We start from the raw sequence: 15,310 nt of genomic DNA on the forward strand, positions 1-15,310 counted from the left end.
AGCTCTACACCTTGTTATCTCAGATTCTCCAGCATCGGCAGTTCCTACTATCTCTGAGGCAATGGTGAGTTGCCTTCTTTGACCAATATAGCTCAAGAGTTTGAAAATGTTGGTTTTGCTAGTTGCACTCTCAACCCATGAGTAGATTAATAGAAAAAAATCCTCCCTACTCTTCCTGAGGGCACTGATTCTCTTAGATATAATGCTTTCATTGGCACTGATTGCACTTAGTACTGAATGCATGCAGCTATTATTCATGCATTAGCCTCAATAGCTTCAGCAAGCTGTCCAACTATGGGGGACCTCACAGCTGTGCACAGTGCAAACCTCAGTATTTACACAGACACTTTCCAGATTGATTTTCCATTTAAGGCTGGTATTCTCAGTTGGCGTCTTCAATTTCCATTTAGCACTATCATGTATTACTTTGCTTCATTGCGTATTGTCATTGTGAAATGACAATACAGTGCACATTGATCTGATGTCGGGTGCCATGACACTAATTGGCAGGATTTTGAAGCAAGTGTAACCACAGGTCATCATTCAAGCTCCAATGAATGACAATTGTAATTTTAGATCTTAAAGAGAATGCAACCCAACAGGTTTATTTGCAGGCAAGTTGAATCCTGAGTTGCTCATTCCATTGCACACAAAGACACAATTCTCAACTGAGAGCTGATCGTATTTTGATGACCAGAGGAGGAGGGACGGAGGGAGAGAGAGAGAATGCGCAAGCGAACGAGAAACACAGCCAGAGAAAGAGACAGCCAGAGAGTGAGCCAGACATTAAGGCACTGATCACTTAAAGCTACTTCCACTGAAACATCTTTAGGGATATCCTCGAAACATCCTGAAGACAAACATCTCCACTGACTCATGGTGACCAAACAAACTGGGAATTAATTCCTTCAGGAAAACACTAAAACACAGGAAGTCAGGAATATTCAGAAATGTCAAGGTGGTGGAGAGACAGCAAAGACCTCTAAACAACTCACTGAACATACCTTTCAAGCAGCACCTGCTCTACATGTGGCAGAGTCTGCCATTTGTGCACTGGTCTAATCAGCCATGAAAGGCGCTGCAAACTGGGGTGAAAACAAGGTATCCTTGAACCAGAGGGTCTGCCTGAGAAGAGACTGATAAGTGTATCCTATTAATGCAGTATTTCTTTTATATTTAATGATTTATGTTATTTGGCATGTTATTTCATCGAGAAACGCTTGGTGCTGTACAGTTACAGTATTGCAACTTGCACACTAATGTCTGAAGAGGCAGTTTTAACAGAGATTCCCATTGGATTTCTCTCATTCACAAATTTAACTTAAGTCATGATTTTCGGGAATGCAACTACATCTTTAATACTGAGATCACTCATTGCATTTAGAACAGAGTGAAATCTCTCAGTTTCAGGATTGAGATAGGCACAATCCTCTTTTCTTTTTAGTCACTTCAAACCAGCTTGAAAAGAATAAAAGAAGCATAATACAAAGAAGAGGAGATAATGGGTTCATGGATTTTTTTTTTTTAAATACACAAACTTTATTCCAAATGATTTCTCCTGCTAATAATTTAAAGATTAAGTGTCAATGAAAATGGATTAATGAAAACTAATTACCATCATAGGCTGTCAAATACACCTTGACACCTATTCGTTCAAATTGTCTGACAACCTGAAAAAAAATAATCAGCAACATGTCAGCATGAGTCAGTCAATCTGTGCAATATCTAGGTTTTAAATATTGCTCGGGTAAAAAAATCACGCATTCAACACAAGAATAAGGTTGTATGAAATTGATGAGTTCATAGATTGGTTCCTTAATACAAGTACATAAAAGCAGTTAATAGTAATCAACATTTATACATTGATGAGAAATCATTCGAGGCAATTAGACTTAACCCAGTTATACTCATCTAGGAGGGATACCAAGTAGTTAAAAACTTAGCACAGAATTGCAAAAAAGAACAGACTGGTGAGCCTGTGGAATTCTTTGCCACAGAACACAGTTGAGGCCAAAACATTGAATATTCTCAAGGAGTCAGATGTAGCTTTTATGGCTAAAGGGATCAAAGGGTGAGGGGTACAGAGTACCAAGTTGGAGGATCAGCCATTATCATATTGAATGGGAGAGCAAGTTCAGACAGGATCGAATAGCCTATTCCAATTTTGCAAATTTTACAGATTAAGCAAATGGATAATGATAGCAGATGCAACTTAACATAAAGATTAATTGGGTGTAAAAGTGTGGGAAATGAGAATATACAGGGAATCTTTGTTTTATATCTCCCCTTTTAAATTTGTCTGTTTCAGATTGATTTTGCCCTTTTTTGTGTCTTCTCTCCTCCTCTAGTTCCTGTTCCCCATTTTAACATCTCTTACTTCCTGGTATCATTTCCGGGCATTGCGCCTCTTATGTCATTGCATCATCAGCAGGGCTCCCTAATCAAATTGATGGAATTGGTGCAATTTTGACTGTACTCTTCAGTCAAAGATCATTTTTCTTTCATAAGAACAGTTCTTTAACTATTGAGGCAAATTTTGTTTTCAATCTTTGCATTTTAAATTTCTCTAGTGTTTGTACCTGCACTACTGGTAGAGGAATTTCTGTGGACTTAGTTTTCTTCTGTACTGTAGTCCATAGTACTTTACCTATACAGGTACAATAATTGTAAAACATATACTATACCTATGCGGTAATTTAAATGTCTTTAAGCTTCCTTCACCGAAACTTTCCTCGTTTTAATTTTCAAGTTATTTCGGCTAAGAATGCATATGGGATGGTAGCTCAGCGGTTAGCACTGTTGCCTCACAGTGCCAGGGACTCGGGTTCAATTCCAGCCTCAGGCAACTGTCTGTATGGAGTTTGCACGTTCTCCCAGTGTCTGCGGGGGATTCCTCCCACAGTCCAAAGATGTGTAGGTTAGGTGGATCTACCATGGGAAATGCGGTGTTTCAGGGATAGGGTGGGGGTGGGGGTGGGGGTGGGGGGCAAGTTCTTCGGAGAGTTGGTGTGGACATGTTGGGGCTGAATGGCCTGCTTCCACACTGTAGGGATTCCAAAATGTGGCACTAAGAGGGCCAGTTAGCTGGATGGCTGGTTCGTAAAGCAGAGTGACGCAAATACCATGGATTCAATTCCTGCACTGGCTGAGATTACTAAGAAGGACTGTCCTTCTCAACCATTTCCTTTTCCAGAGGCGTGGTGACCCTCAGGTTAAGCCATCACCAGTCATCTCTCTCACTCTCTCTCATTTGAGAGAGCAGCCCTATGGTCTGGTAAGACTATGGCATGATATTTCACTTTTTATTTGCTGGGCTTCCCTCAGAAACCTAACTCTATTTTTAACACAGACTCCATGGGAAACCCCATTTCCCTTACAGGTGTACTTTTCAGGAACACAACCTTGACTAAGTGAGGTTGCTCTATAGCCTAAATGGGGAAATGCTAAACATATTTAAAAGCATGAAAAGTTAATCCAAAAAAAAAGTTGAGGTGCTGAGCTACACCACAAGATTATAGAATCTAAATGCACACAATGTTATTGATACACAATGGTAGGGATGCCTCATTTGATAATGATAGGAATATAGATCTTATGTAATTTCAACTCTCAAGCCTGCTGCACCATTTGAGATCATAGCTGATCATCTACCTCAATGCCACATTCCTGTGCTTTTCCCAAATCCCTTGAGGTCGTAAATAACCAAAACCTATCAATCTCTGCCTTGAGTGTAATGACTGAACTTCCCCAGCAGTCCAGATATATCACTCCTCATCTCAATCCTAAATGGCTTGCCTGTGTTCCTGTGATCTAGGCCCCAGAGGCAGGGGAAACATCCTTTAAAGAAGTAGAGCAAATACAGAAAGGATTTTGTCAGTTTTCAGAAGAAACTCAGTCTTGAATAAATTTAACGACCCAGCCTCCATTGATTTTGGGGAAGAAATTTAGTAGATTAATGACATTTCTCCTCCCTCTTAAAAGGGCAGATCTCTTATTTTTATACAGTGTCCCTTATCCCAGTCTCCCCATGCTAGGTTGCTGAGGAAAAGTACAGTAATGAATATTTTGAAGCTATACTTGAGACTAAGCTTTTAAGTTTATAATCCACACAGCTGAGAAAGTTAATGAGTGAAGTGATGGGGATGTTTGAATGCAGGAAGCTAAAATTTTAACTGTGAGTGATCCTGCCTCAAAACAAAATCAGAGCAAGGATTAAATTTAAATTAACCAAAAAGCAAATGCAGCACAACAACAAAGAAATAAAACAAGGAACAGTGGACATTTCAGATCTGAAACAGAGACAAACTGCTGGAGAAAATCAGCAGATCTGATAGCATCTGTGGGAAGAAAGCAGAGTTAATGTTGAGTCCCACCAAACTATCTATCTTCTTTTTTCTCTCATGCGCATTTTTGGTTTCCTATTAAATGCGTTTATCTTATTTCCCTCAGCTACTCCATATAGTAGCAAGTTCTACATGCTGACTACTCTCTTAGTAAAGAAGATTGTCTCAAATTCTTTATTAGATTTGTTAGTGATTAGCATTCAGTTATGGCCTTTAAACTTCACAAGACATAAAATACACTACCCTGAAAAATATATACAGCATCAATTTGAGTGCACTATTCTAGGAAAGAGGGTTAATAAGGAATATTTAGATTTTGTTTTAAAAGAGATACCGTGGTGAACAATATAGCAGAGCAGACTCAATAAGCTGGATAGCTTATTCATGTGCTTATCTTTCTATTAGAAGATTCAAAAGTACATTCAAAAATCCAAAAAGAACATTCAAAGATAATGATTATCATTATTACAAATATAGTTGTGCCAGATTCTGAAGTAGAAGGTACAAGATAAATCTGTGTTAAGCTATGCTCAAAAGGGATGCAAGTCATTGAATTGGAGTTGAGTCTGCAGCCCCAATTCTAACAGACAATTCTTTCTAAATGACTCAACAAAGTGAACAATGGATCATTGTATAAACATACAAATGGCTTCACCCTTCCAGGTAAGCATGATTGCATCATATATACTGAAAATTTGAGAACTTTTTAGGGAAATTGCACTGGAAGTAAGAAATCAAGAAGTTTCCCTCAAATACTTTTCATTAAAAACTCCCATATTTGAAGGAGAGAAAGTGGTCACGAGGCAATCAATAAATCTAATTGAAAATGCAATGATATATCAATAATATAACTCACTGAGCTGTTTCTAAAACCACAATACAATACTGGTTTTACAAAGGCAAACACTCAAAATCTGAACCAAAAACAAAGTATGCAGAAAATATATATCTGTATCTGAGGGAGAAGAGTTTAAATATTTTGGGAAGTACTCTTTATGTTACTGGATGTTAGAAGAAACCAACAATTTTTGTTTTAGAATTCAGCTTGATCGGTGAAACATTTCAAGTATTTTCAGTTTTCACTCCGATATCAACAAATATTTACTCACCATTTTCAGGATTCTCACTCCTACAAGATCCATAAATGACACTGCACTAAAATCAAAAATAAGGCTATGAATGGTAACTTTGGGAACGAGGACTTTGATAGGGAGATCTGAATTCCAGTCAACTTTAATTTCCACTTCTTTTGAAGGAACATCCTCTTCTAATTCTTCTTGATATTCCTCGTCATCTTCAAATGCCTCATTAGAAACACTTCCATCAGTAACAGCACCATCCTAAAGAAAGACAGGCAAATTTTAAAAATTTTCTGGACAACCTATTACATAGATCATTGTGAAATTCATCAAGTTAAAAAAAAGTAAACAAAAAATCATCTTTAAACTGCTAGATCAGGAGTTTATTTTTATAAATAGCATACTCAAATTTGAATTAATAAAAAGTAAAGCAATCTTGTATATAAAACATATATATATACACACACACAATATGGGCACAGTTTTTATTTAGCAATAACGTGCATTCCTCACTTGCACACAGGATTTCTAAAAAGGTGCTCAAGATCAAGAACAAAGTAAAAAAAAAATGCAGGGGATGCCAACAAGGCATGGAAAGCAGAAGATCTTGTTTGACCTGCAAGGTGAAGATGTTCATCATTTGTGGAGTTAAGTAAGTTTCTGGTGGGTGTAACTGCCATGGCTGATCAGCATCTGAATGATTTTGGTCCAAACAATTTTCAACAAATTGTTGGTTTCGAATTTCCTCTGCTGACATTTTATCTATCTTTTTTGTCATACAGTTGTTTTCAAAGGTGGCAACACTGTTTTAAGAGAAGAACAAATGAAAAACTGGAAAATCTCAGGAGGTCAGGCACAATCTGTGAAGAAAAAGAAAGCTGACATTTCAAGTCGAAGACATGTCACTTGAAACTTGACTCTGTTGCCTGATTTGCTGAGCTTTTCCAGCTAAGTTCATTCTTACTTCAGATTTCCAGCATCTGCAGGACTTCTCATTGCATTTTTCTTGAGGTGGTTGTGCCAGGTGTAAAGTTCCTGAGTGAGCTTCTCCCAGAACTCAAAAGGTGGATCGAAACTCCTGGGTGAAGCTTTTAGATTATCCTTTTCAGTTTAATTTGTTTCCATTAGAGTGGCCCAAACTCACTATAAAATATTCAGTTTAGTGAATGAGTGAGAGGCATTCTGGCTGCAGCTGAACTTATTGTGACTATTTCAATATGGTATCGAGTGAGCATCACTGTGTCTTGCCTTCCGATCTTCTGAAGGCAGCTTAAGTGAAAATGGTTAAGCTTCTTAGTAGGACATTGGTACACAGCCCAGGTTTGACATGTATAGAGCAGAGTGAGCAGAAGTATTGCCTCTATAGATGTTCAGTGTAGGGGTAGGCATTTCCACTCCTGTTCATTTTCACACTGAATCAAAGTCTGTCAATAGGTTACACTTGCTTTGATGGTTCTTGCACCTGTCACAATGTCAATATTGATAGCTCAAGAAGAAGTGGTGAACCAAAAGCAGAGTTAGCCATCAGCTTGAGAGAGGTTGTTAAAATAGGGCCATCAAGGGCTATTATGAGCAAACTAGTACCTACCCATGCTGGCAGAGAGGAAACTGAAACACATTGAAAAGCCCAGTGTTTGTAGAGTGGAGGGGACATGTGGTACATAAAGCAGGAGGTAATCACAGTGACAGGTCAGTGTGACACCATGGAGAGATCAGCAAGCAAATGAAGAACTATTCAATCAACCGACTGTGGGAAGCCAGCAAAAATAGGCTCTGCAAAATATCATGCAGTGGAGAAGAATTTGCAGCATTTTGACTGTGTTGACACATATAGAGGGTTCAGTTTGACAGTCAGCAAGGAGTGTGCTACAGGAAATGAGACATTGGTGATATGGATAAATTGAGGTGGAAAAAGGGGACAGCTTGGTGAAGTAGGCTTGAAGTAGAAAGAAATGGTGCAGCAGAATTGAAAAATAAATTGAACGTACACAAAAGGCTTCACACTTACATGTTAATGCAGTCAAGCCAGAGATACATTGCCTCTGGCTCTGACTAGCACCAATCAGGATGGCTTTGGCACTTATATAATAACGAACATGATAAAACATTTGACCTACTTAAAGTCTACCATATACTGTTAAATAAGAATTCAGCAATAGATGTCAACTTTGTATATACGAAATAGTGATTGGAAAGATGAGAAGCTACTGGTGGCAAAGTCGTGCCTACATTATTGCAGTAAAATGTAAAATCAAAATGATAGCAATCTCACTGAAATAGTTTGCAGAAGAGAGGCAATAAAGAGAGATGGAATGTCCAACAATGTTACTGAAAATAAAAAGGAAGTTAGAAAACAATGTTTAAAATTACACTAGACACGAGCTTTAGATAAAGAAACTTCTTTGACTACATAATTGCAGTACCAAAAGTGTGATTTACCTTTGTGGTTTTTAACTGACCCTTCTTTATAAGCTTCTGAATCTTCTTCAATGCTTTGGTTCGTTTATTAAACACTCGAACTGGATTAAATCCAACCTGAAACAATTGCATTCATTGAAAATTTTTTTTTGCGTCGACCATTTGATCTATTGACTATTGTACACGCATAATTGTGGATTTACTCACAGCAGCATTCACTTTCTCCTTAAAATAATCAACACTTCCAAAATATAAAGGAGATGAAAATTTGAAGATCTTCACTCCTGGTGGTTCAACAAGCTATAGAATAGGCAGAAAATATACAGTTTTCATGAGTTTGTGTATGCATTCTATTTTAGAACAGCTTCTCGAAACAAATTTAAATGTTCTTACATTTTTGTACTTCTTTAAGTTCTTGTAAATGTCAGTACTTGGTACATTTCCTAAAGCAGTAGTAACAGGGCTAGAAAATTAATATTGAATTAAATAAATGAAGATTCCAGACAGAAAAATGATAAACTAAGTAGTGTATCATTCTAATAAAACGCTATACAAATACTTACAACTGGGTTCGAAGTACAACAGTTAGAAGCTCAAAGCACACACCAACTAAAAGCCCCAAATCTAGTCCCAGAAGGATGGATGAAATCCATGTAACAACCCAGATCAGCTACAGAAAGGCAAGATAAAGAGTTAAAGAACATTGTTTTCTTAAAATAAAGGCTTAGTTTTTGGAAGACTACTTTATTTGACAATAGTATACCATAAATCTTGTAGCCATTTTATGATTAGAGTGACACATACATAACAGAAATAATGCACAAAATCCATTCTCGAGCACAAGACTGCATTGAATAACATTTCTAAAATATTACTGCAAATTTATAGTTTTTATTGCTTGGAATCTGCATGTATAAAATACCATGTGCAATCACTATTCACATGATATCCTGAAACTCCATTGCAATAAATGTGACAAATCAAGGTATTTGCAATATTCCTTATTCAAGATATCACAGCTAGGAGAATTTCTACAAAGGTCTGCTCCAGGTAAAAGATGAGTAAAATACATATCACATACCAGGACAATCACATTTTTAAAATGAATATGAAGGTTGTTTCTTTTGTTTTTTTTAAAACAAAAAAGAAGTATCATTCATTAAATACTTACACAATCAACTTTGTTTTGTCTCCACAACACTGGAACATCAAAGGTTTGCCAGAACATTCCTTTCAGATTGGCAATGACAATTGCTGCCAAAACAGCCTGAGAAATTAGTTAAGAAAATGCATTTCAGGTATTCTGCTTCAGCATTTCAAAACACTAAGCTTTCCAGGTGACTCATGATAACTGCATATTTATTTAGACATATCTTTCCAGTGTGGTGATGTTTTGCAACAAATCAATGGAAATAACTAATCATCAATATGAAAATCCAATCCATTCTATTATGTTCATTAATTCTCAGCAATCAGTTATAAATATAATGCCAATTTCAGTGATCCTGCCTAAACAGGTGGTGGAATCGAGAGACACAGGCGGCCAACTGACTTCAGAACCAGTGAAATTAGTTCAAGAATTCAGTCCAAGGGGTGGCACAGCAAAGTAGATTTGAGACCACAATCAGATCGGTCATGAACCGGTCATGAATGGGAAAGCAGGCTTGTTGGGCAATATAATGTCTGCAATATAAATTTGACTAAATCCTCAGTGTATCTGCTGGTAAAGTAAAAGGACACTGATTTGCAGGAGGCAGGTTTTCTCCAGAGAATCTTCATATAAACAAGGAATAAACTAAATTACTCTGCGCTTTAGACCTGCTCCACGATTCAATAAGGTCCTGGCTGATCTGATTTAAAACCTCACCTCTATATTTCTACATACTGCTAATAATCTTTCATCCTCTTGGTAATCGAGAATGAATCAATTGCTGCCTTAAAAAATGGCATCTACTGCCTTTTGGGGAAGGGAATTCTAAAGATTCTCAACCCTCAGATTTTTTTTGCATCTGTCTTAAATGAATGAACCCTTATTTGTAAAACAATGAGCCCTAGTTCTTTTTTCATCCACAAGAGGGAACATCCATTCCACAGCCTTTCCCCTCAGGACTTGTGTCTTAATGAAGTCATCTCTGATTCTACTAAACTCCAGAGGATAAGGCTTAGTTGGTCTCGCCTTGCCTCGTTAGACAATCCGCTCATTCCTGCTAACAGTCCAGTAAATTCGTCTGATCTGTGGCCAACACATTAACATCACTCTGCAATTACAGTGACCAGTACCGAACACAATGCCCTGTATAATTGAAGTATAACCTCTCCACTCAGGCATTCAATTCCCCTCACTATAAACCATAACATTTTATTAGCTCTGCTAATTATTTTCTCACTAAGTTCCTTCCTCTTTTGTAAGAAACCACTTTCAGAACAAAAAAGACTATTGTAAAGTTGGTTGCTCTCATCAGCAGCCATTACATATACTGGATAAGTAACAAGTAATTCACCTATGGAGAGTGGCACAAGGAAGTCAGGAGAATCACCTGATGAAGCATACAGCATAGGGGAGGAGGAGGAGCAGCAAATGGAACACACAGCAGAGGAGCAATACCCTACTGACTGGAATCCTGTCCCACTCTTCCTCTCTGTCTCACTGCCAAACACATCCACAAGGGTCAGGATTTTGTATCTGACATTAACCATTAATGGAACAGTATCTGTTAAAGGCCAGAAGTATTTTGTTCAACACTACTGTTCTTTCAGAATATTCTTGCTGGTGTGTCACAGAATCTACAGGTATATATTTTTTCATTAACAGGATGACGGGCATCGCTGGCTAGGCAGCAATTATTGCCCATCCCTAATTGCCCAGAGGGCAGTTCAGAGTCAACCACATTGCTGTGGGTCTGGAGTCACATGTAGACCAGACCAGGTAAGGATGGCAGTTTCCTTCCCTACAGGACATTAGTGAATTGGATGGGTTTTTCCTGACAATCGACAATGGATTCATGGTCATCATCCGATTTTTAATTCCAGATATTTACTGAATTCTAATTCCACCATCTGGCAGGATTCGAACTCAGGTTTCCAGAACGTTGTCTGGATTAACAGTCCAGTGATAATGCCACTAGACCATTACCTCCCCATACTAGGCCATTGCCTCCCCATATAATTCCATAATAAATATAGAACATTCTTCCACGGAACACAGACCGATTTTCACAGCCTGTACAAGATTGTATCAAAGTCAGAGATCTAAAGCTATGACTGCAATTGTTAAAAGGCGAGACTCCAATGGACAGACCTTTCCATTCTATACTGGAGAGGCTAGATCATCACTTTGTGGGAAATACCACATTAAGCTTCACATCTCTCAATGATAATCATTATTTTATTCCCTGCTCATCCCGAAGGATTTCATGTGAGACAGATGACAGCAAAAGGTACATGGAGTAAGAAGATTGAGCAAGTACAATGCCAAACCCAACCCACCTTTTCATAAGGGCACAGGAACTGACAGGCAGAGGGCTGGATGAGAAATATTGGGCCTCAGTCGTACAAACTCACTATCTCATATACTCAGCCCAGTAAGGCAGCACCAAGAAGAAGCAGACAAGTTAATCATTAAAAGATGCTCTCATACACAATTACTAATGCAAAATACTAAGAAAACACACAGTAATACCACATTCACAGATCACAAACAGGGAACAAACAAACATCCTTGTATTTTCTTTCATTCTAACATCATCAAGCATCTGAGAAGGACATATTCAACTGGAGACATGTAGGATAGTTTGTAATACAAGGCATGTTGCCAGGCAACCGAAGTGGCACTCAAGATCTTAGCAGCTTACAAGCAGGGGATGGTGGAGAGATGTTAGGTTAATTGTCAAGCTTTCTTGATTACAAAATGCATTTAACCATTTCTTTCTTCTGCTGCTCCTCCTCTGCTACTGCCCAAACCTATCCCTCTTGATTATATCTCGCTGATGACACATTTCTACAACAAGCAGTAATTGTCTAATGCTTTTGGACATTTTGGTCGAGTTCATGAATCTCTGACCTCTCCAAACAGTGGAATAGCTGCTTAAGCATACCAATGGTAAACTCCTTCAGCATCCTGTTCAGCACACAAGCCTTGGGTCTGTTCCAGATTCTCAATATGGTATTTAACCAGGGCTTGTTGTCTCCTTGTCCTCCCAGAGACCTTCTGTCGAATCTGCCTGCCCTAGTGGTGACATGATGGACCACAAGGAAAGTATAGGCACTGTGACCTTTACTAGATATTTACTGGTGTGATTCAGATCTTGTGGTCAAAGGCATGGTGGCTCAATGGTTAGTCCTGCTACCTCACAGCGCTAGGAACCCAGGTTCAAATCCACTCTTGGGCGACTGTGTGGAGTGTGCGCATTCTCCCCGTCTCTGTGTGGGTTTCCTCCCACAGTCCAAAGATGTGCAGCCTAGGTAGATTGGCCATGCTAAATTGCCCATAGTGTTCAGGGATGTGTAGATTAGGTGGCTTATGGGGGTTGGGTCTGGGTAGGATGCTTGGAGGGTCAGTGTGGACTTGTTGGGCCAAAGGGTCTGTTTCCACACTGTAGAGATTTTATGATCTATGATCTATCATCTGGCAGTAATGAAACTGAACACTTTCCTCTCTGCTTATGCTATAGAGTTGTGTGTATGTAAGTATGAGCTCATTATGTCAGGGATAATACAGGAGTAAGCCATTCAAACTTTAACTCTTTTTCTACCATTCAATAAGAGAATGACTGATCTGCATCTGAACTACATTTGTCCATCATAGGTGCATAATCCTAGATTAAAAAAATCTAGCAACCTCTCAGTCATAGAGCTGTACAGCATGGAAACATACCCTTCGGTCCAACTCATCCATGCCAACCAAATGTCCTAAATTAATCGAGTCAGCATTTGGCCCATAGCCCTCTAAACCCTTCCTATTCATGTACCCATCCAGATGCCTTTTAAATGTCATTGTACCAGCCTCCACCAGTTCCTGTGGCAGCACATTCTGTACATGCACCACCTTGCTCATGAAAAAGTTGCCCCTTAAGTCATTTATAAATATTTCCCCTCTCAACTTAAACCTATGTCCTCTAGGTTTGGACTCCCCCAGCCTGGAGAAAAGACCTTGGCTATTCACCCTACCCATGCCCCTCATGATTTTATAATCCTCTACAAGGTCACTCCTCAGTCTCCAACACTCCAGGGAAAATATCCCTTGACTATACGGCTTCTCCCTGTAGCTCAAACCCTGGCAACAACTTAGTAAATCTTTTCTGAATCCTTTCAAGTTTCACAACATCCTTCCTATAGCAGGAAGACCAGAATTGAATGCAGTATTCCAAAAGTGGCCTAACCAATGTCCTGTACAGCCGCAACATGACCTCCCAGCTCCTATACTGACCAATAAAGGCAAGCGTACCAAATGCCTTCTTCAACATCCTACCTACCTGCGATGCCACTTTCAAGGAACTATGAACCTGCAGTCCAAGGTCTTTTTGTTCAGCAACACTCCCCAGGACCTTACTATTAAATGTATAAGTCCTGCCCTGATTTCCCTTTCCAAACTGCAGCACCTCGCATTTATCTAAATTAAACTCCATCTGCCACTCCTTGCCCCATTGACCCACGTGATTAAGAGCCCACTGTACTCTGAGGTAACATTCTCACCGTCCACTACACCTCTAATTTTGGTGTCATCTGCAAACTCACTAACCATACTTATTATGTTTAAATCCAAATCATTTATATAAATGAGGAAAAGCAGTGAACCCAGCACGGAGCCTGGCGCACACTGCTTGTCATGGGCCTCCAGTCTGAAAAGCAACACTCCAGCTTCACCCTCTGTCTTCTTCCTTCAAGCCAGTCTGTATCCAAATGGCTAGTTCTCCATGTATTCCATTTGAGCTAACCATGTTAACCAGTCAATCATGCAGAACCTTGTCAAATGCCTTGTTGAAGTCCACAAACATCACGTCAACTGCTCCACCCTCATCAATCCCCTTTGTTACTTCTTCAAAAAACTGAATTAAGTTAATGAGACACGACATCCCACACACAAAGCAATGTTGACTATCCCTAACTAGTCCTTGCCTTTCCAAATCCATGTAAATCCTGTTCCTCAGGATTCCTTCCAACAATTTGCCCATCAACGATGTTATGCTCACCGGTCTATAGTTTCCTGGCTTTTCTTAATCACCTTTCTTAAATAGTGGCATCACATTTGCCAACCTCCAGTCTTCCAGCACCTCACATGGCTATTGATGATACAAATATCTCTGCAAGAGGCCCAGCTATCACTTCCATAACTTCCTACAGAGTTCTAGGGTCCACCTGTTCAGGTCCCAGGGATTTTTCCAGGTTTAGGCATTTTAAGATGTCCAGCACCTCCCTCCTCTGTAATATGGACATTTTTCAAGATGTCACTGTTTATTTCCCAACCTTCTCTATCTTCCATATCCTTCTCCACAGTAAACACTGATGCAAAATACCCATTTAGTGTCTCCCCCATCTCCTGGGGTTCCATATGTAGGCGACCTTGCTGATCTTTAAGGGACCTATTCTCTCCCTAGTTATTCTTTTATCCTTAGATGTATTTGTAGAATCCCTCTGGATTATCCTTAACCCTATTTGCCAAAGCTACCTCATGTGCTCTTTCTTCTCCTCCTGATTTCCCTCTTAAGTATACTCCTACTGCCTTTATACTTTTCTAGGGATTCACTTGATCCCCGTTGTCTATACCTGACATATGCTTCCTTCTTTTTCTTGACCAACATCATAATTTCCCTGAACATCCAGCACTGCCTACACTTACCAACCTTGCCCTTCACCCTAACAGGAACATACTGTCTCTGGACTCTCATTTTTCTTTTAAGGCCATTTTCCAGCCGTCCCTTTACCTGTGAACATCCGCGCCGCCCCAATCAACTTTTGAAAGTTCTTGCCTAATACCTTCAAAGTTGGCCTTCCTTCAATTTAGAACTTTAACTTTTCCATTTCTGAATTTTCAAAACTCACACCTCAATTTGATCATCAGTTAAATCTCTTCTAAATGAGAGGAAATACACCTCTAGTCTGTGCAACCTGTTCCTTGTAATCCTTTCCTTTTAAAGCCAATATCATTCTTGGGGTATATTTGCTGCACCCGGTTCATGGCTAGCATATCCTTGAAGTGCAGCATCCAGAATGCTGTCCAAGCAGCATTCTGAACAAGTGAAACATAACTTCCACCTCTTTGTATTCTCACCCTCTTGAAGTAAAGGCCAAATACCAGGAATTCAGTTAGTGCTACTTATCAGTTAGTGCTGTGGTCCCAGATGTTGCTTTTTGTAGTTTAAAGGAACAAATAATAAGACCTGCTTCCAGGTAAACAAAACTTCTGCCAACTGTGTAACACAGCGAAGCACTTTGCCAAAACCTTCCAGCAGTGATCGGAAAGGATCTAAATCA

At 39.2% G+C, this 15,310-nt stretch overlaps 1 protein-coding gene across 2 annotated transcripts in view; it reads right to left on the reverse strand.

Moving 5' to 3' along the window:
* Positions 1-15,310, reverse strand: part of LOC109932615 (pendrin) — a 51,789-nt gene that overhangs the window by 11,038 nt on the left and 25,441 nt on the right. Inside the window, exons 12-18 of one of the 2 annotated variants that reach the window (XM_020531765.2) lie at positions 9,012-9,107; positions 8,404-8,510; positions 8,234-8,303; positions 8,048-8,140; positions 7,862-7,957; positions 5,453-5,683; positions 1,616-1,670 (exon numbers count right to left, since the gene is read on the reverse strand). In XM_020531765.2, coding sequence (XP_020387354.1) covers positions 1,616-1,670; positions 5,453-5,683; positions 7,862-7,957; positions 8,048-8,140; positions 8,234-8,303; positions 8,404-8,510; positions 9,012-9,107 — 748 coding nt within the window. The remainder of the gene's footprint in view (positions 1-1,615; positions 1,671-5,452; positions 5,684-7,861; positions 7,958-8,047; positions 8,141-8,233; positions 8,304-8,403; positions 8,511-9,011; positions 9,108-15,310) is intronic. The other variant, XM_048610498.1, reaches the window with a different exon arrangement.

This window comes from Rhincodon typus, chromosome 22 (assembly GCF_021869965.1).
Source record: "Rhincodon typus isolate 14 chromosome 22, sRhiTyp1.1, whole genome shotgun sequence".
In the NCBI taxonomy this organism is placed as follows: domain Eukaryota; kingdom Metazoa; phylum Chordata; class Chondrichthyes; order Orectolobiformes; family Rhincodontidae; genus Rhincodon; species Rhincodon typus.